The 21,633-nt window shown below is 44.1% G+C and overlaps 1 protein-coding gene across 2 annotated transcripts in view; it reads left to right on the top strand.

Annotated features, from left to right (window-relative positions):
* Positions 1 to 223: 223 nt before the first annotated feature.
* The window catches only part of NAMPT (nicotinamide phosphoribosyltransferase), a 49,676-nt gene continuing 28,266 nt past the window's right edge, over positions 224 to 21,633 (top strand). Inside the window, exons 1-2 of one of the 2 annotated variants that reach the window (XM_075926987.2) lie at positions 224 to 555; positions 19,490 to 19,646. In XM_075926987.2, coding sequence (XP_075783102.2) covers positions 283 to 555; positions 19,490 to 19,646 — 430 coding nt within the window. In that variant the 5' untranslated portion in view covers positions 224 to 282. The remainder of the gene's footprint in view (positions 556 to 19,489; positions 19,647 to 21,633) is intronic. The other variant, XM_075926996.2, reaches the window with a different exon arrangement.

Raw genomic sequence — 21,633 nt, 5'->3', positions numbered from 1 at the left:
CGCCCCCGCCTCAGCCGTTTCCCGGCGCCAGCCACAGCCTGCGAAGAATCGAAAGCAGCGACACCTGCGTCATCAGCACCCGTACGTCACCCGCTCTCCCCAGCCTCTTTCTCTCGCCGCCCGCCTAGCTCAAGGGATCCCAGCCAATAGAAAGAGAGCCTGGGGCAGCTGCTGTTGTGACATCACCGTACCTGGACCGCCCCCTTCTCCCCGCAGGCTGATCGAGTCCAACGACAGAGCCGAAGGAGGTGCAATGCGGACTCCGCCCACCTCTTTCCGAGAATGCGTAGAGGTCTTGGCCCCGCCCCCTCTCATCGCAGGCTGAATCCAATGGGGGGGATGGGGAGCCGCGGCCCCGCCCCTTGGGAAGGCTCTGGGCAAGGAGGGGAGGCGGCGGCGACGGCGGCGCAACAGCAGCAGCAGCAGCTCGTTTGTGATTGTCCCCGCTCGCGGCAGCAGCAGCAGCAGCAGCAGCGGCGGCTCGTGCTCGGCGAGATGGAACGTGCGGCGGCGGGCGCAGAGTTCAACATTCTGCTCGCCACCGACTCCTACAAGGTAGGGGGCGCGAGCCTGGCGGGGGTCACCTCTGCGTGCCTGGGCTCGGCCGGCGCATGGCGCGCGGGGCACCGGATCAGCTGCTCGAGGGGCGCCGCGCACGGCGCCGGCAGGACCCGAGGCCGCTGCCTGTCGGGGCGGGCTGGTGGCCGCTGAGCGGCACGGGCTCGGGGCTGGAGGTCAGCTGCTCCGGGGGGTGGCTGGGAGGCTGCTGGAGGTCCCGGCCGTGGCAGGAGGCCGGGGAGCCCGCTGGAGCGTGCTGGGTTCCCCCCGGGGCTCCCCCTAGCCCGTAGGGAAGGCCAGGAGTGGCTGGGACGCTGCTCCAGGGTCCTGGCGGTGGCATGAGGCCGGGGTACCCAGGGGAGGGAGCGGGCGCTGGGCAGGCTGGCGCCGCATGGGGCTGCCGGGAATGGGCGAGCTAGAAAGCGAAACCTGGGCCGGGTGGCGCTGAGCGCTGCAGGGCACCGCCCGCAGCAGCTTTGTGGGGGCCTTTGGCCCGGGAGGGTCAGTGGTAACGCGGAGCCCGCTGGCTGAGCGCGGGCAGGTGCTCGGCGGCAGCGTGTCACTTGGGGCGTGCTAAGAGAGAGCCTCGCGTTTGGAGAGCGACTAGCCTGGGTACCTAGAGTAGGGTCACAGTAGTGGGGCGATGTGGCTGCTTGGCTAGGAACCCGCCTTGCTCTTAAACAATACTCTTGCTGGCTCTAATGAGAGTGATTTGGGGAGCCCACAGAAGGGCCGGGGTGTGCTCTGTAGATACAATTGTAAAATGAATGTTAAAATCCTTTGTCCATAGTACTAATCCCTTCTTAAAACAACTGAAAGCATGTGTCTGGTTTTGCTCATTGACTGGCCCTCCTCTCACCTTTCATTCAAGTTTGGACCCTGAAGCTACGCTATTTGCCTTCACTTTTTTGCTTCTGGTCTTGACTTCACAATGCTGTAACACAGGAGCGGGGAACCTTTTTTGGGCCAGGGGCTGCTAACCCATAGAAAAATCAGTTGGGGGGGGTGGGGGAGGGCTGCACACAAGTGAGAAGCGAACACCCCCCCCCAGACCCTCACTGGTGTGGCCCCTGACTGAGAAGGAGAAAGACACTTCCCATGTTTCCCTCACACACCAGAGCCTAGTGGGGCCTAGGCTAATAGATTTTGTGTGATCCAGTCCCTCAGTAGGTGTGGGCTATCCAATGCTAGGAAGGGAGCCTTGAGCCTGGGGACCCAGATCCAGGCAAGCCGGGCCTGAGGTTCCCCACCCTTGCTGTAACAGAACAATTAATGCTAATGCTGCATGTCAGATTCTCCAGGTAAAACTTTCAAATCCATGCATGCCTTCTCCTGAAATAAATAGAAGTTGTAACTAAAGTTCTTAATTTTGAATATCCCAGTTTTTGTGGGAGGTTTTATTTTTGTTGTCTTTTTTCAAAACCCAAATATGTAATGCAAATTAGCTTGACAGCACTGTTAAATTTTACTGTTATTGCTAATATGTTTGTTTATAATACACTTACCATTTTGTTTTCTCTCAATCTTTATTCAGTCTCACAATAAAAGTTTGAGAGATGTATTTTTTAAGACTCCGAGAGAGGAGGTTCTCATCCTAGAGTAGTTAAGGAAAACATAATTTTAATTGTTTAGACCTGGCTGATACTAGAAAATTTGATGAGTTTAACTACGTCAGTTGGGATTAGGACTTGTCTATACTTAAAATGCTACAGCCATAATGCTACTGCCACTGGTAGTGCTTTTGTATATAAACTGTCTACTTCCCAGAGAGCCTGTAGCTAGGCTAATGGGAGAATTATTCTGTCCACCTACCCCTATCTACAGGAGACTTAGTCAGTTTGATTACCCTACTTAGATGTGGATTTTTCTCATCCTTAAGTGGTAGTTAAGCCAACTAGGGATGTAAAATCCCATTTAATTGGTTAAGTGGTTTGGACAAGGGCTCCCCCCAGCACTGACTCCTGCTCCCCCCTGCTCTTGCTGCCTCTCTCTGATCGAGTGGCATCACTAGTTGACTAGTCTCTTAGGCTGTGTCTAGACTACATCCCTTTTTTGGTAAAGGGATGTAAATTAGGCACATCGATATTGCAAATGAAGCTGGGATTTAAATATCCCGTGCTTCATTTGCATAATGGCAGCTGCTACTTTTTTCGAAATAAAAATAATAAAACTTTTTTCAAAAATAAATCCCTTTTTCGAAAGATCCTGTTCTCCTAAAAAAAATAAGGTTTACAAGATCTTTCAAAAAAGGGTTTTATTTTCGAAAGATTCCCATCTAAACTGCCATTTTTTCCAAAAAAGCACCATTTCGAGAAGCAGCAGCCGCCATTATGCAAATGAATATTTAAATCCTGGCTTCATTTGCAATATCGACATGCCTAATTTACATCCCTTTACCGAAAAAGGGATGTAGTCTAGACATACCCTTCCATGCCTAATCTCAAACACTGCTCTGATAAATTAAAATACTGATCAGAATTTTTGTAGCATGGATGTTGCTTTTGCTACACGTTCTTAAACTCAATCTAGACTAGATGTGTGTTCTCGATTTCCGTTAGTGTAGTTTGACTGATGGTAGCAATAGCATCAGTGCCAGTATTAAGGATGTTAAAGAACAGTTATTTGGCTAATCATGTAGAGCAGTCCTGGCTTGCACCACTGCATTTTAAATGTAGTAAGAACCCTTACTACGGGCGGCTCTTATTACACTTAAAATGCAGAGATGCAGCAGTCCCAGACTGGCTCGGGCCAGGTCCAGCACCCTCTGTTTATGGCGTCTGAGGCTGGCCATGGACAGATCTGCTGCTGTGGCGACCTCTGCCTGCAGTCAGTCCGGGCTGCTGTGAACAGGGGTTGCTCAGCAGTGGCAGCAGCCCCTGTCAGCGGGGGGGGGCTTAGCTCGTCCCTCCCCACTGCCTCTTATACAGCTCTGAAACCAGCTCTTCCCAGCACCTTCTCCCCTCCCCCTTGCTGCCTCTTGTACAGCGAGTAGTTGAGTACTCCACCTGACTACGCGATAAGTTTATGCTTATTCTTATGGGATAGTCGAGTAGTCAACTACTCGCTTACATCTTTAGTCAGTGAATCGTTTGTCAATGTTTAACTGTCTTGTTTAAAATGCCACTGACTGCCTGTGCATCATCTATGCTAGAGATTCCAGTGCAATCTCTCAGAAAAGACTAGAATAGGCCTGATATTCCTCAATATAGCTTAAAGCTGGTAGTTTGAACAAAGTTACTGCTATGACTAGTGTCCTTCATTATATACTAGGTATAATTGGAAATCTCTACTTTATTTTTATATTCTGTAAGTTCTTATTAGATGTAAAAGTTGGTATATGCCAAGTACCTCCTTCTGTTTTGATACAAGCAATATCACTTACCTTCATCCTGGATCGACCTATTGCTTTCTAATCAATTATATGTATTCAGTGAAAGTACTCTCTGTAACAATTGTACTAAAATGTGGTAGATCATAACACTTTACAGACGTTAGAAAACACTTCTGTAATAATAATAATCAGGGCTTGACAATTAATATAATCTACTTGCCTGTGGCGAGTAGATTACAAGATGGCACAGCCGTGCAGCACTTGACGAGTCCTGATGATGATAAATAAAAGAGCTGTTGCACACATGTACAATGTCTTTTGCTTTAGCCACATCTTATAAAAATGGGTGCATAATTCAGCCACTGAGGAAGATCCCACCTTAGTTTAAGCTGCTTATTTAGTGCTACAGTTCTAGTGGATGATGTACAAGCAAACATTGTCAGTGACATATGATTATTTAGCAAAAGCCAGCTTAAACAGAATTTACAGTGTGTCCTAAATGGGGCAAGACTGTTACTGAACTCATTTCAAGTGGAGAGCAGGCTCAGCAACTGTCAGCCCTCCTCTCTAACCACCTCTGAATTTGAATCTGGGCTTTTGTGTCATTGTTGAATGTAACATGAAGGGACTTGGGGTGGAGAAGGACTTAGTAGCTGGCCATCTGCCCATATAGGACATAAGTACTGTGAAATGAACCCTGAACTTTCGGATAAGGTATATCATGAGGCAAGCAGCATGTTGTTACTATCACCTCCCTATCTCAGAGGATACCAATTGCTATATTACGAAACAAGATGTTTAATGTTGGGTCATACATGTCTTGCGAAGTGAAAGTTTGCCTTTTAAGTACTTTCTTTATTATTGTTAAGTAAAGTTTGCAAGAGTTACTAATGGGGCATCTCTAAATGAATCTTCAGTGCAGGGGAGAAACCTTTATTTTACAACCCGAATAAATAAATTCATATCTGTGAAAGCCAAAAGCAGTTTCTGAAAACTGCACTATTTAGTCAACTGGTGTTCTCATGAGTGTGCTAAAACAGTGGTTTTCAAACTATGGGTTGTGACCCAGTACTAGATCCTGGAATGTCTGACTCTGGCGTTCATTGCTGAAGGGGATCAGGTGACTGGTTGAAGTGCTAAGGCAGCTACCTGCCTGACCTGGCATCATGGACTACTCAGCAGGCTTGGCTCCTGGGTGGTAGGGGAGGGGGAAGAGAATGCACAGGGCTCCACGCACTGTCCCTGCCCCAAGCACTTGCTTCCCCATGCCCTTTGGTTCGGAACTTGCTGCTGGGCGCTTCTGGGGTGCAGCATAGTCTGCAGTGCCAGGGAAGGCGGGAAGCCTGCCTTAGCACCTCTGCTGACCAGGAGCTACTCAAAGTAAGCCCCTCCTGATCACTCCCTCCAAAACCAGAGCCCTTTCCTACAACCCAAAGCTCTAATCCTCAGCCCTACCCTGGACTCCATACTCTAGTCAAATTATGTTGGGTTGCAGGCATCAACAATTTTCTTGAACTGGGTCTTGGGGAAAAAAGCTTGAAAACCATTGTGCTAAAGTATTTGTAATATCTTAAAAATGATACATTGTCATGGTTCTGCTATGAAACAACATAGCTGAAAAAGGGAAAAGTTCTGATTTTAAAACACTAGGGCTACGTCTACACTGGCCCCTTTTCCGGAAGGGGCATGTAAATTTCACTAGTCGTCGTAGGGAAATCCGCGGGGGATTTAAATATCCCCCGCGGCATTTAAATAAAAATGTCCGCCGCTTTTTTCCGGCTTTTAAAAAAGCCGGAAAAGAGCGTCTAGACTGGCCCCGATCCTCCGGAAAAAGTGCCCTTTTCCGGAGGCTCTTATTCTTACTTCAAAGTTTACTTACTTCAAAGTAAGAATAAGAGCCTCCGGAAAAGGGCACTTTTTCCGGAGGATGGGGGCCAGTCTAGACGCTCTTTTCCGGCTTTTTTAAAAGCCGGAAAAAAGCGGCGGACATTTTTATTTAAATGCCGCGGGGGATATTTAAATCCCCCGCGGATTTCCCTACGACGACTAGTGAAATTTACATGCCCCTTCCGGAAAAGGGGCCAGTGTAGACGTAGCCTAGCAGTTTAAGCTGGGGGTTGTGACTCTCAGTCATGAGGTTATTGTGGGGGGACTGTCAGCTTCCACCCCCAAACTCTTCTTTGTTTCAATCATTTATAATAGTGATAATTAAAATACTTTATATATTTGGGGGGGGGGGTGTCAGACTCAGACTTGCTGTGTGAAAGAGGTCTGCCAATATAAAAGTTTGAGAATCACTGAACTAAATAGTCACATCTTTTGTTGCTTTAGGTTGACTGCAATTTTTGGAGCCCTGGGTATGTGCATTCTTCCATTCTACCATATGTGCTCGCTGAGTGCCTCCCTCCTCCTTTTTAGTTCAGGTGCTTTCTGCAATTCCCTCGAATCAGTGCCCTTGGCTCTGTGCCCCTAATTGTCATATGGAAGCAATGAGATTATTGGAGGAGAGGGGAGCAGAGAACTCATGTGGCACTCTGTCCCTCAAAGCATCATCTTGGAATCCTCATATTCACTACTGTCATAATTATGATGTTTTGTATAAAGTATGTCTTGTGAGGTATGATTTTAAGTCTTGATCTGTTGAGCATTACTAGCCTGTTGTGTTATATGTACTGTCATTGTAATGTAAAGCTATGAAGTTTTGTAATGTGTGTTACTGTAATATGTTGGAAGGTTGGCAACACCCACAACCAGCCTTTCCGGTACAACAGTGTAGTAGCCAGATCCACTGATGGCCCATTAAAAAAAGTCACTCTCCAAACAAAGAAAGCATGCATAGAATGGAGATGGTTTGACCATCTTATAGCAAAAGATCTTTCCAGCAAGCTGGAAGGAACTATAATAAAAAGGGAAGTGGCATCATGACTTGCCCTCTTTTTCCTCTCAACTCGACATCTGGAAACATGTCTGGAGGACACAGACTTCAAACTTGGGGGGCATGTGGTACTGGCCGGAAGGTAGTTGCAGCTTAGGTACTGAAGATTTGTAACTTGTTCGTACCATCTATCAGGGTAAGAGATTGCTTGATTCCAATCCTGTTTAATTTATAGAATGCACACTGCAGGTTTATTTTTAAATAACCTACTTTGATCTCTGTGCTAGTTATAATCACTTAAAATCTAATTTCTTTTATACACAATTTGCACCTCTAAAATCTGGGATTCTCTAGTCTGGCAGCATCTGAGGTCCAGCATGACTCTGGATGTTCCAGGATCAGAGAATCCCAGTGTGCTGCAGGAAAGTGGGGTGCTGGGATCACTGTCTGGCTCAGCTGGGCTGCAAGGGAAGTGGGGGGGAGGCAGTGAGTGTCTCAGCTAGGCTGTGAGGGGGGGGAGCCAGGAACCAGTGTGTGACTCAGCTGGGCTATGGGGGAAGGGGAGGAGAGAAGCTGTTGTGTGGCTTGGCTGGGCTGCAGGGGGAACCAGGAAGCCCAGGGGCAGGCAGCAGTGGAGGACCAGCAACAGAGGGCCTGAAATGACCTGCCCGTTCCAGAAAAATCCCTCATCTGAGACAGCGAGGTCCTGAGGGTGCTGGACCAGGGAGGCTAACCTGTAGCATATTTTGGCTAAAGTGCTTGCAGAAAGCTCAGCTGGGTTTAAAAAGACTAATACGACTCCTCCACAGCGAGGTAGGGAGTACTAGGCAATGAACTTCGCTGTGGTCAGAAGCCTGACCAGTGAGGACAGTATACTTCTGTGGTGCAAGGCTGAGAAGCTGTGGAGAACTAGATGGAGCCTCTCTATTGTTCATGAGTGGCTGGGGAAGCATTTGTGCAACTTGCTTGGGTGTGTCCCTATCTAAGTTCAGCATCTAAGGGTACGTCTGCACTTGCTCCCTAGTTTGAACTAGGGATGCAAACGTAAGTGACTGAAATTCCTAATGAAGTTGGGATTTAACTATCCTGCACGTCATTAGCATGATCATGCCAGCATGTTACTCTGCTCAACAGATGTTTCGAAAGTGAAAGTGCGCGCTGGGCTGCGTTAGTTCGAACCAAACATGTCCCGGCACGCACTTTCACTTTCGAAACAATTGAGAGGAGTTACATGCCAGCGGGATTGCTAATGACGTGTGGGATATTTAAATCCCCGCTTTATTGGCAATTTCAGTCGCCTACGTTTGCATCCCTAGTTCGAACTAGGTAGCAAGTGTAGACGTACCCTAATAGTGGTTTGTGGCTTGCCAACAACGTCACAGTGTGAGAGGGATTTCCCACCTAAGTGGGGCAGATAGCTCAGCAGTCCCACAGTCCAAGGTATACTTTGAGAACTCGGTCACATCTTGGTGGGCAGGTTAATGAAGGAAGGTTAATGAAAGAATACAGTAGGGATGTAATAGTGTAGTTGATAAACCAATAAGGAAAAGCTTATTGGTTAATACTATAGACTATACACATTTCCACACCCCCTCTCCCTGCTGTGGCTCTGCATTTAAAGTGTATTAGGAGCCAGATAGGTAAGCAGCCTTGTTTAGGTGCGGGAGCTCAGACCCCTACCTAGCCTGTCCTTGAGTGGAGCCGGTTTTTAAACTGGCTCCCTTCGCAGACCAGCTCCTGCCTGGCACCCCACGCTGCTCCCTCTGATACAGAGGCAGCAGTGCAGGCTGGTAGGGGGCTCTTCAGGTGTGGGGCTGGAGCAGACTGGCTGACTCTGGTTACTGGACTATTCTATAGTCCCCAGTGAGAATTTGTGAGGTTAATCAAGTATTCAATTAACTGATATTTAACATCCCTAGAAGACAGTGCTCGTGACACGAGTGTGTCAAACCCCAGCTTAAGGGTGGGAGTAGAGTGAGGGCATGGAATAAGAATCCCCTTGTTTAACATGTTTCTCCAAAAGTGTGTTACATTGCATTTGGTTACAACGAATTGCACCAGCCATTGTGCTGCCTGGTCACCTAGATTTTAGACCCTCTGTCACCGCTGTTTTCCCACTCTGTCACTCTGAGAGTAGAAGGTAAGGGCCTGCAAAAGACCTTGCCTCTATAGGCTCTGCTTACAAAAACTTCCCAGTGTTATAGATGTACTGCCCCTGGGAGAGAGATTTAAAACCTTGAAAACCAGGAAGAAACACTTGAACTGCTTCCCAAGAGGTACCCCCAAGCTGTTTTCCCACAAGAAAGCTTGAAAAAAGAAACAAAACCCACAGAAAACAAACTGTCTCTGATAGCTGACTTCTCAGGATAGGCTGGCGCATACACAGATCTCCTGTTAGTTTTCAGGACATAAGAATAAAGTCATTGTCTTAAAGGTGGTTTTTTTGACAAAACAAAAAGATACTTGATAAAGCATAGTTGTTTGCTAGGTGTTACAGGACAACTAAGAAAAGAATGGATTAAAACAGAGAAAAATGGTAACTCTAGCACAGCTTAGGTATAGAGGAGGGTGGGAAGAGGGAGGCATATAGGTTTCACACAGAAGTTTAACCCAACACAAAACAAAGAAAAATACCGTGATTGTGACTAGACATACACTCCTCTCTTTACTCATGACCCATACTTCAAGGCCCAGTCCATTCCCATGCTCAGTTTTTTTTGTAGGCATGGTAATTCCTTTTGATGACTCCATCTTGCTTCCTCCAGCTCCTAACTTAGAAATTACACACAGGCACAGTGGTTAGGCATCTATATTCAATTTAAATTTCAGCAGTCTTTCCCACTTGCTTTCTGCCAACACCGCTTAGCTACCTGAGTTTAACTCTTCCGTCACCTGGTGCATCCTATCCATCACACCCTTTGAAGTTTATCTTCTCTGGTCTTATTAGCAAAAAAAAACTTCTGTCATCAGTAAACTTTTCTATCTTGTTACTAAACATCTGCAAAAGGAGATAAGCATGTTAACACTACTATCTAGTGTACAGAGCTATAGCTGTGTCTACAAAACAAACTTGGACAAAACTAAGTTATGGTGGCATAAAACCCTCTCAGTTACTGCATCACTCCGTGCATGCTTAGCTCCTTGTGCCAATGCTGCACATGCTAACCAGGTTTGTTTGTGTCAGTGCACAATGTGGAATCTGTGGGTAGGCATCCTAGTGTGACAGTAACCTTGTTTGGAGCATTGTCTTCTGGGAAACTTTGACAACGCACGGTGGAGCAGAATAAATCATGACTAGCAGCAAGGGCGTCAAATCCCCACTGTGCAACTTACAATTCCATGATACTATCTATATCCCATAGTTTTTTCATCTTTTCTAAAATCCCACACACCCTGCAGCACTTTTTGGTGCTATCTCTGACATATCATCTTGGGCTGCATGCTTCTGTCCTCACAAGTCCTGGAAAGACAGGATGTACAATCTTTTGTTAATTGTAGAATCTTAGGAAGAACAACAGTGGAGGGACATGATGATCTTGTGGGGGGACAGTTGGCTGTGGGACACAGTGAAAACCAATTCAAAGCTTTTGGTGGCATTCATTGAGCAACAGAAGATGATAGAATGGCACTTCTATGCCCAAGAAATAAGCACTGATTGGTTGGCTCATATTATAATATAGGTTTGGCACAATGAACATTGGGTGCCAAACTTTCAGATTCCTGCATATGTGTGCTGAGTTTGTGAGCTTAATCTTGATGCTTTGCTGTAGTGTAGATGTGCTACAACAAAACTATACAGCTTATAGGTTAATGCTATAGACTACAAGCATTCTGCCCCCCTCCTTTCCCCCGGTAAACTTTTTAGCAGGCTGGCCAGCAGCCCTGCTCAGTCCCGGCTTGCACTGGGTCCAGGACCTACCCCCACTGCAGCTTTGCCGTTAAAGTGTATTAGTAGGCGGGCAGGCCAGCTCAGTTCTAGCTTGCACCAGGTCCGGGAGTTCAGACACCCTCCTCCCCCAAGCAGGGCTTGCTGCTTCTATATCAGAGGCAGCAGCCCGGGGTGGCAGGCAGCTGGTCCATGAGGGGAGCTGTTTTTTAAACTGGCTCCCCTCACGGACTAGCTCCCTCCTGGCACCCCACACTGCTGCCTCTGATAGAGAGGCAGTGGCAGGAGGCTCCCCAGGAGTGGGGCTGGAGCCACTGGCTGTCAGCCCCACCCCAGGGGACTATAGAATAGTTGAGTAACCAATAAGAATTCATTAAGTTAATTGACTAGTCAATTAACCAATATTTAGCATCCTTAGAAGGAATGTGAGAGGACCCTTAAATCTGGGAATTGGATACTGAGCCAAAGAAAGACCAGTAATAGAATATGTACAGGCAGTCCCCGGGTTACGTACAAGATAGGGACTATAGGTTTGTTCTTAAGTTGAATTTGTATGTAAGTCGGAACTGGCTCCAGATTCAGCTGCTGCCACTGAAACTGACCAGGAGCTGACTACAGGAAGCCGGAGGCAGAGTTGCTCTGCCCCCAGCTTCCTGGAATCAGCCTGATCAGTTTCAACAGCTGCTGAATCTGGAGCCTGGGACAGAACAGCTGGGGCGCTGCCCGGTAGGTTCCCACAGGACCAACCCAGCAGCACCCCAGCTGCTCTACCCGAGGGGTCCCGCAACAAAAGCCTGGTCTGCTGGGGGGAGGGCGCACTAGCTGCGCCCCCCCCCCCCAGCAGATCAGGGAGACCCGAGCAAAGCCGCACAGGTGGAGGGACCCCGTCGCCCATGTGGTTTTGCTCCTTTGCCCCCAAGCAAAGCCGCACAGGCGGCGGGATGCCGCCTGTGCGGCTTTGCTCCTGTCTCCCTGGTCTGCTGGGGGGGTCCAGCAAAGCCGCTGGACCCCCCCAGCAGACCAGGGACACCTGAGCAAAGCCGCCGCCTGGGCGGCTTTGCTCGTTTGCCCGGGAGCAAAGCCGCCCAGGCAGCGGGACCCCCAGGCGGCGGCTTTGCTCGGGTGTCCCTGGTCTGCTGGGGGGATCCAGCGGCTTTGCTGGACCCCCCCAGCAGACTAGGGAGACCGGGAGAAGCTTTTCTCGCCCCAGAGGACACGGGCGGTGACCCGCCGCCCGTGAGCTCCGGGGCGAGAAAAGCCCCGTTCGTAAGTGCGGATCCGACATAAGTCGGATCCGCGTAAGTTGGGGACTGCCTGTACAAAGGTTCAGTAAAGAGTTAACACATGATGGGTATTGTTCAAACTAACCTCAGTGACCTGTGAAACAGGTGTGGTATGATTCAGTAACATGTAAATGTTCTTTCAAAATGGGAGGTTTGTGTGTTCAGCTCTGTGGGGGGGGAAAAGTACAAAATGCAAAATTCTTGGGAAGGTTTTTTTTTTGAGGTAGCACTAGAGGTGAAAAATGATACATACAGGCAGTCCCCGGGTTACATGGATCCGACTTACATCAGATCCCTACTTACAAACGGGGTGAGGCAACCCCGCACTAGCTGCTTCCCCCCAGCAGACCAGGGAGACGCGAAGCTAGCGCCCCCCCGCCCTCCCCAGCAGACCAGGGAGCAGCTTTTCTCAGCAGACACCTCAGCTTGAGAATAAAGGACTGAGGGAAGTGAGGTGTGGGAGAATAAAACTGAGCTCTGGAGAAATGTTTGGCTAGAGTTTCCCCTACAATATGTACCAGTTCCGACTTACATACAAATTCAACTTAAGAACAAACCTACAGTCCCTATCTTGTATGTACCCCGGGGACTGCCTGTACATTAAAAAGCCTCATACTGTGCTATAATTAATGCATGTGAACAGATCCAAGGATGCAGGCTAGGGGTGACACAGCTCTGTACTGGTCTGGATTGTACTCCAAAATATCATAGATCTGTCAGCCAGAACTATGAATGTGTAAGCACCTAGAGGATATTTGGAAATAGTTAAAAATCATGCCAAACTAATGGCATTTGTTTTTTCAAGAGGGTTAGTGGATGGTTGGAAGCTGTGAAAGTGCTGCCTTGGTTTGAGTAAGGCTTTTGACGCAGTACCATATGACATTTCCCCCTAGTTGGCTTATAACAAACTGAGTAGTGTTTCAACTATCAATGACTTGCTGTCAAACTGGGACGATGGTACTAGTCAATATTTGCATTAATGACATTGTTAATGGAGGGAGAGTGCTTATAAAATGGATACATACACCAGACTGGAGAGATTGCTAGCACTTTGAAGAGTGGGAATAGAATTCAAAAGATCTTGACCAATAGGAGCGTTGGTCTGAAATCAACAAATTCAGCGGAGAGAAGCACAATGCACTGCACTTAAGATGGACAAATAATGTGCAAGTACAAAACGAGGAAATACTGGCTAGGTGAATACTCCTGGAAAAGTTATAGCAGTTAGTGAATCACAAATGAGTCAAAAAAGATGAAGTTATGAAAATGGCTAATATACCCCAGAATATTAATAAGAACGCTGTTCTCCACCTTTTTGGCACTGGTGATGCCTCAGTTATAGCGTTAACCATTTCTGGGTGCCACTTTAAGAAAAATGTCCAGAGGAAAAACAAACAATAAAAGGCTTAGAAAATGACTTACGAGGAAAAGTTTAAAAAAAACAACCCATACTCTTTAGTTTTGAGAAGACAGAGGGGGGAATCTGATAAGTCTTTAGATATGGTGTTATAAAGAGGATGAGTTGGTCTCCATATCAACTGAAGACAGGACAAAAAATAATCAATTTAATCTGAAGCAAGGGAGATTTTTGGTTAGACATTAAGAAAAATCTAACTATAAAGATAATTAAGCACTGGAATAAGTTTCCAGGGCTGTGCATTCCTTGCCCTTGGAGGTTTTCAAGAACAGGCTAAAGAAATATCTGTTAGGGTTGATCTAGGAATCTTGGTCTTCCCTCATTGCAGGGGAACGATGACCCTTCTAGTCCCAGGTTTTTATGATGTCCCTGGCTACTGTAAACTAGAGCCCGATTGTTTAGTAAACCAATTTACAATGCTCTAAATAAATGTTATTAAAAAAAAGTTCTAGAACAATTTTTTTAAAGCTTTTAGACCAGACCAAACTGACATCTTTGTTCCCAGAGAAAGTGATTCATTGAAACATTGTTTGTCGGCTCAGCGCGGTAGTCTGGACGTTCCGCGGTCGATATCAAAGGCATTTGTCGACCTCCCAGGTATGCCTCATCCCAGGAGGCATACCTAGGAGGTGGACAAATGCCTTTGATGTCGACCACAGAACGTCCAGACTACCGCACTGAGCCGACAAACAGCTGATTGGCAGTGTGGCAGCCATGTAAATTTAAACGAAGCTGCGATTATTTAAATCGCCGCTTTATTTTCCTATGCTGGGTAGTCTAATCTATATGCCTCTGTCGTCAGAGGCATGTAGTCTAGTAGACGTACCCTCAGTTCTTCTGATAGCAGGATTTGGGGTTTTTTTTTCCAGTGTCTTCCATTTCTAGGTCAACAAGATAAATTGAGAAAGTGATTGAAAAATTCTTTTGACATTTGTATAGTCAAGTGCCTTATAGTGATTTTTTTTGTCAATTTCTTTGTTGTCTATATTCTTTCTGTAGTGGTTTTATTCACTAAAATGTTGTCCTTTTCCAAGCTATGTGTACTGCTAAACACAACCCCTATATCGTTCTTGCTGATTGTCACTTGTCACAAAGATGATTTATATTTATCATGGGCCCTTACAAGATTGAGGCCCTATTATGCTGGTTATTGTAAAGACACCTTACGGATGAGATTGAAGGATGGGAAAAAGGAAGTACTGATGTCTTCATTTTACAGATGAGGAACAGAAAGATTTAGAGACTTTCCCAATTTCAAATGGGCAATGCTTTTAATTGAACCCAAATCTCCTGACAGCCAGCTCCTGACAGCCAGTTCCATGTCTTAACCCCAAAACCAGCCTTTCCTGCTACTAAACTTCTAGTGTGTTAATGTAATTTGACTATAATAAACAGATGGAAAGCATAGCATTCCAGAGCTGTGCAGTTGTGTTTTTCTGGACACTGAAATGTGCTTAGTCACATGACAAGGATACTTTCTATATCCTGAAGATCTAATGGTCTTTAAATAAGAAAGCAAATGAGAATAATGAATGTGTTTTAATGTGTGGGAGGAAGCATACATTGCGTATGACATGCTACAAATATAATGCAAAGATTACTTATGAATAAAATTATTAAATTATTACTTATTAAAATTAATACATATATACTCGGTTCAATCCATTTACAATGAAACCTCTGTTATCCGGCACTCGGTTAACCAGAAAATTTCGTTAACTGGCATTGCCCCCAGACACAATACTGTCACATCAGGCGCACAGGCCTGTCTTGGTTTATCATGATTTGCTTAACAGTTTCTTATTTAAGTAGTATTAATCACCTTTAACTCAAAATAGAAATGTGAGACCAACTGCCTCACACTACAAAACTACCAATATTAAAAACTTGAGTTTTACTATTATTGTCCATTGGCTTTTCCTAGGTTGATAACCAGAATTTTTAGATAACTGGAACGCCCTAATCTCCGAGCGTGCCGGATAACAGGTTTTACTGTAAACTATTTTTCAGTAGCCAGTGATTAAGATGATAATTTTAGCCTTACAAATGTAATTGAACTTGTAATCTGTCGATGGCTTTTTAAAATATTTGAGACAATGTAATTGACTATTATGTTACACAGCATTTCTCTGTGTAACTTTATTGTGTAGCATTTAAAACTAAACTGTTTCTTTGGGAAGTAGCTTATTACATATCTTCAGGTAAGGGAACATTTTCCTACAGAAATTTGAGGAGCAAATCCGTTAACCTTCGTTAGCTTTTGAGACTTCAATAGCTTTTAGATTAAGAATCCTTCACTGATAGCTTAAATTAGCTGGAGGACTAGTTCATTATTTTTTTTGTCCCCATACATAAAGAATTAATCTGGTTACTAGTAATTCTGTCTGTCTTCAGCCTGCTCATTGTAGTTTACACCTCTCAAGCCTTGTACTATGATCACATTCAGTATTTCAAGCTAAGCAGTTTCGTGCCAGTTAAATATTTGACACACCTCCAGATGACACTTTCTGTAAATGGAGCAGAAAGTAGTGTTGTCATTTATTATGGCAGTGTTCTTAGAAAGTCTATGTATACACTGTGTATCTTATAGTAGCACAGCTGTGCTACTAAAGCCTTGCTGCTGTAAGACATCTGGTGTAGTCACTCTTCGTTGGCGGGAGAGAGCTCACCTGCAAACAAAATAAAATCACCCCCTGTAAGAGGTGATTGCTTTGTCTCTCCCGATGACAAACTGCTGTTCGCACCAGTGCTCTTTGTCAGTTGGGGAGTGGTTGCTTCCCCCCACCCAACAAACCACCTCATTGAGGAGAGTGACAAAAGTTTTATAGAGAAGTATAGTGTAGGTAAAGCCCCAGTTCATTTTGGACCAGGGTATATTATAATTGTGTACTGTTATACTACCACTGTTTGATCCTAATGCCAACTCAATTACCCTGTCTGTAACTATTCTTAAAATAATAGGATACATCATTTTGAATTGGGAAGCAGCTTGGGATACTTCAGGATAAAGGTTGCTGTATGCAAACTGAGGGAACTAGCAGGTACTGGATCAGAGCCCAGTATAACTAGCTAAAATAGGCACAAGTACCACACTTCAGTATTCAGACAAACTTAATATCCTGTTACAATGATGTAAGCTGACAAATCCAGAAAAATGCCTAATGAAGGATATAATTCTGCAAGTTTACACACACGGGAAAGTTAATCACATGATTAGTTCAGTTCAGTGCGACACTGTCCCGCACAGAATATCACAAATCCAGTGTCTTGAAATATCTTATCAAAGACCACGTAATGTAATTTTAGTGGTCAAACATTTGTTTATATATAAAGCATTAAGAGGAAGTGAGTGTTCAACACAACTTAAATTTTTCGAATTCTTCTAATGGTAGTACTTCCATTCAGGTGTGATCATGCTTCAAGAATTGCTTGGTAAAAGTGGCTATGTGGAGCTCTATATGCTCTGTCAATGTCTATACAGAATTTTCTGACTTTCCAATTTAAAATATTTTTTTCTTGACTGAGTCTGAAAAATCCAGGTTGTGGTTTTTTTTTTTTTTTTTTTTTTTTTGGTTCTGACATCACCAGTAAGAAACATTCTGCATTTGGAGCATTTGTGGTTGATGTTTGAGCTTTATTGCTTCTGCAGTACTTTCATTATTTGAAATAAATGCAGACATTTAAAAATAATCTGCTTTGCTATCTATGCTCCAAATTTAGGTCTTATGTTTTGAAGGCCAAAGATTAACAATCTTCCTTTTATTTTACACTTTTTGTGATTTTATTAAACATTCCCTTGCAGCATTGGATACCTAAACACAACATTGCGCTGGTATGTGAAAACCAGAAAGTGAAACTGGCCAGTCTAGTTCACTGTCCAAGCTGAGTGAAATGCAAAAAATAGAACAGCATAAGTGAGAAAAAAGAAAATTTGGATTTTTAAAATCTTTTACGCTACGGTTTTAGTAATACAGGTAAGGGGAAAATATCAGATACTGTAAAAAATAAGCTATGAAATGCTGTTCTAAAAAGACATGACAAAACAGAAAAAATTACTTGATACTCCTGGGAGTATTCTGTGCCAAAAATCTAATAATTCCACTCATAATATTTTGAGGTTCTGAAAAACTTTCCAAATTTTTGTTAAAATGGCATTAATTACCAGATAACTGAAACGAACATGATTATGTAATTACAAAATAGCTGTCAGCAAGTATGGTTCATAGCAATATGGACGCGCGCGCGCGCACATTCATACAGGAGTAGAGAGTTTTAAAAGCCCAGTTGGAGGGCCAGACACCTACTATAGCCCATGTACAGGGCTTTCCCCTGCCAGTGCACCCAAACTTTCTCCTCCATAAGGCCCCCATCCAGATATTCCCACCCCTCCCAGATCCCAGCTGTGGGGGGGGGGGTCCCCCTCATCCTCCCAGTCCAGGGACCAAGTGCAGAATAGGGATGTAAAATCCTGTTTAATTGTTTAACTGGTTAAACGTAGTGACCAACCGGTTAACCAATTCAGAAGAGGGGTGGAGGAGAAGCAGGGTGGAGTTGTGATGTGCTGGGTCCCACCATGGACTAGGGCTGCTCTGGTTGGGCTGAAGCATCCTTGTCTGCAGCAGGCCTCGCAGGCCTGGAGCAGCCTCCTTCCGGCAGCAGAAGGGGAGCTGCTCCAGCCTGATGCTCAGTCCCAGGCCTGAGTGGTGTTTCCTGCACACTGCTCTCTCCGTCCCTCTGGGCATGATGTGAACTACAGCTGCCGGGAAGGCCACCCCCCACCTGCAATGTCTTCTGTATGCAAGATGGGCTCTGCCAATTTCCATGGCCCCTAATGATGACTAGGAACACTGCAGCCCATTTCTGTGAGGAAGAGGAAATTCTACAGGCACAATGTTAATTTCTGCAAAATTATGCATTGCACAGGAGCACAGAAGTCCCACAGGAGTACACTGGAGTGCCTTAAAATCCTCTTAATTTGTAAGAAGTAGCAGGGAAAAAATATTTCAAGCCTAGAAAGCTGTCAGTCTTCATAGAGCTATGCAAACACTTCTAGCACTTTCCTTCCAATTTTCTATCCTGAGCAGTGATGACATCTTACCTTTTTTTTTCTGTGAAGTGTGTTGATGTATATTAGTGTATAAGTATATAGTCTCTCAAAAATTGTGAAAAGTAGCTGATTTGTGACATTGGAGTTGACATTTACGTAGTAGAATATGTAAACCAACTAAATCTTTTGAAAATAATTTCGTATTCCAGTTTATACCATTGTCCAGCCTTCCTGTCTCTCATGCAATTGGAGGTTATGTATAATTATAACATTTTAAGAGGAAAACCAGGTTTGGAAGTTAAAGGCTAAAATGGCCCATCTATGTGAAAGGAAGATATAATGAAACTTGAAGTGTAATATGTATATTATATGAATCTAAGAGAGTTCCCAGCAATACCTGATAGAATGCTAGGTACATTTTATAACCATTTGTGTTCATATGCTCAGCTCCTAATGCCTGGTCTGTGCCTGAAGATGAACTTTTATAGAAATTTTGAACAAAATCTCGTTAGTAATTTCAGTGGGAAAATACAACTCTTCCATTGAAGAAAATCCAACCCACTTATTTAACACAACTAGCAGCAATAACTGAGGCTTGAGAGTTGGCATGAACATAATCAGAGCTTGACAAATCGACTCCTCTGTTCACTCGGGGTAGATGGGAGGCTTTTTTGGGTGAGTTCCGTCAGTTTCTTGAGAATCTGATCTGCGTAAAGCATTCTTACCAGCCTTGTGACTAGGATAACCTGCAATTGGGAATGGAACATTAAACTAAACATGTATTTACGAAACAAAAAGATTGAAAAATAGCTGGTAGAAGGGGTAAAACAGGTGAAATTGGGTTGAGTAATCAGAAATCTGAGGGAGAGATGAAACTAGTAGAAATCCCCCACTCATCCTTCCAGCTCCTAGATGAGTGTAGTGGGGAAATGAGACTGTTCCTCCTTGCTCGTAAGAGTTGGGGTTATTCAGTCGCATGTAAAAAAGAACACTGCTGAAAACTCTAACAAATCTTGTTTATTTTTTGATCTTTTGTCTGTTTTGTCTGTTTTGTGGCATTTTGAGCTCTTACTGAGGTTTTTCTTAATGTAGGTTACACATTATAAGCAATATCCACCTAATACAAGCAAAGTTTATTCCTACTTTGAATGTCGTGAAAAGAAGACTGAGAATTCCAAATTAAAGAAGGTGAAATATGAGGAAACAGTATTTTACGGGTTGCAGTACATACTAAATAAGTACTTAAAAGGTATTTGTCTCATAATTTCAGATAAAACACTGCCTGGACATAAATCTCTGTATTTTTCTCCAAGCTTCTTAAATTCTAGTAGTTGTAACAGTTTTTAGATTATCTTAGTTCTGTGTTGGTTTTATTTTTTTAAATTTGAAGTGTCATTTTATTCTCATGACTCTAATGAGATGTCATGTCTTGTAAAATGGTCTTCCACATTTGGCGCCTTCCATTTTTGGTAGGCATCAATGAGATTCAGGAAACTAAAATCTACATCAAAGAATAACAAGTATTTTTATCTGTGTAAAGATATTACAGTGTTTGAGATGAATATCTGAAACATCAAAATTTGAAAAAATCAGAACAAAAGATAAGTTACCTGGAATCACTTTTTAAAAAGTAGCAATAGATTTGGAGGAAAATAAGTTTTATGTTCAAAACTTGAAAAAGTACAATCTGTATGTGTTTAGTTACATGCATATTAGTAACTTTTTGTGCTTAAGCATATTTGCTTTTAATTCTAGTAATGATCTATAACAGAATTTTAATTGACCATGGTAGTTAAGTTTGTATTTTTTTCAGACCATTTAAAGGTGTACATTTTATAACTTCACACTGCATTATAGACTCATGTCTGGAGATACAATTATTTATTGCACTTCAAGTAAATATCTACAGTGAAAGCTTTATCTGGCATGTATATGGAATGGGGGGTTGCCAGTTAATCGAATGTGCCAGATAACAAAAAGCTTATTGCTCTGCCCCCACCCCTACCAACAGATCTGACTCCAGGCCGCTTCAGGCAGGCTGAGGGGGAAGGAGGCACCTGCTGCTGATGTCAGCTGTCAGAAGCCCTGCAACAGCTGCCTAGACACGCGCACCTGCAGATGCAGTGGTATTGTGACTTGGCAATGCTGGTTAATCAAGTCTTTTTGTTAACAGAGTGCCAGATAACAAAGCTTGCACTGTATTTTGATTTTTCCCCTCATTCTGGTTTGTTACACCAACAATCCCTTTCCTACATCATTAGTCACAGATTGTGCAAATCTTAACCAAGACTCCACCAATGTCAATCTCACCCCGTTCTTGCCAAATATTGGCACTAAAGGAAAAAAATCATTTTGGCCATCCCATACAGGGGCGGATATGGGGCAGGGTGAGCGGGACGGCCACCCTGGGCTCCACGCTTCAAGAAGCCCTGCGCATGCCACCGCGTGGTGCCACCGCGCATGCACCGTGGCAAAGGGGGGCCCTGCGAAATTGTGCTGCCTTGGGCCCCGCAAAATGCTCATCTGCCCCTGATCCCACATAATTCATTGTGAAAAGTATAAGGCCTGAACTTCCTCTCTCTTTGTTTTGTATCATCTTGAAATAGGAAAATTGTCCCAAAATAATCACAGCATAATTGAAATTTTGGAGACTTTAAGCATACCAATTTGATTTTACAGTGGGTTGTCAAAGGCTAGTTGATGTTACTAGAACAGCTTCTATCAAGCTTTTAAAGAATTACAAGACAATATTAAACAATATTTTAACAATATTAAACATTTACGGGGTGTGTCAGGTTAGCAGTCTTGTAGATGGAAGTCCCCTGCTAAGCCAAAAAAGAGTATGACAGAGGCAATAGCATTGCAGACTTCTTCAGCATGTCCTTCTAAGGACTCAACTCTGTGGAATGGATCATTGATTTGGAGGAACATAGTTTAGCATGCATGGCCATTCAGACTTGGGAATCACACTCTTTTCTTTAGGAATCAGCTCATTCCAGGTAGATCCTGACTAGCCATCAGCTGATAGTGAAAGCTCTCCAATTTCCTTAGGCAGTCTCTTTTTTTGCAAGACAATTGTAAAGCGCAAAAAATGCTTTTAAGCATACTATCTGTTATTACATGATTGCTCTCCAAAAGCTGGATGGAAAGTAACTTTTTCATGTCTGGGAGAAAACTTTGATAATAAAAAGCTCTTTTATTTCTTCACAAACAGGTGTTTAATAATGCTTGGCATC

This window comes from Pelodiscus sinensis, chromosome 1 (genome assembly GCF_052426305.1).
Source record: "Pelodiscus sinensis isolate ZL-2025 chromosome 1, ASM5242630v1, whole genome shotgun sequence".
Taxonomy (NCBI): Eukaryota; Metazoa; Chordata; order Testudines; family Trionychidae; genus Pelodiscus; species Pelodiscus sinensis.
Note: the sequence above shows the minus strand (reverse complement) of the source record. Positions and strands in the feature narration are given on the sequence as shown.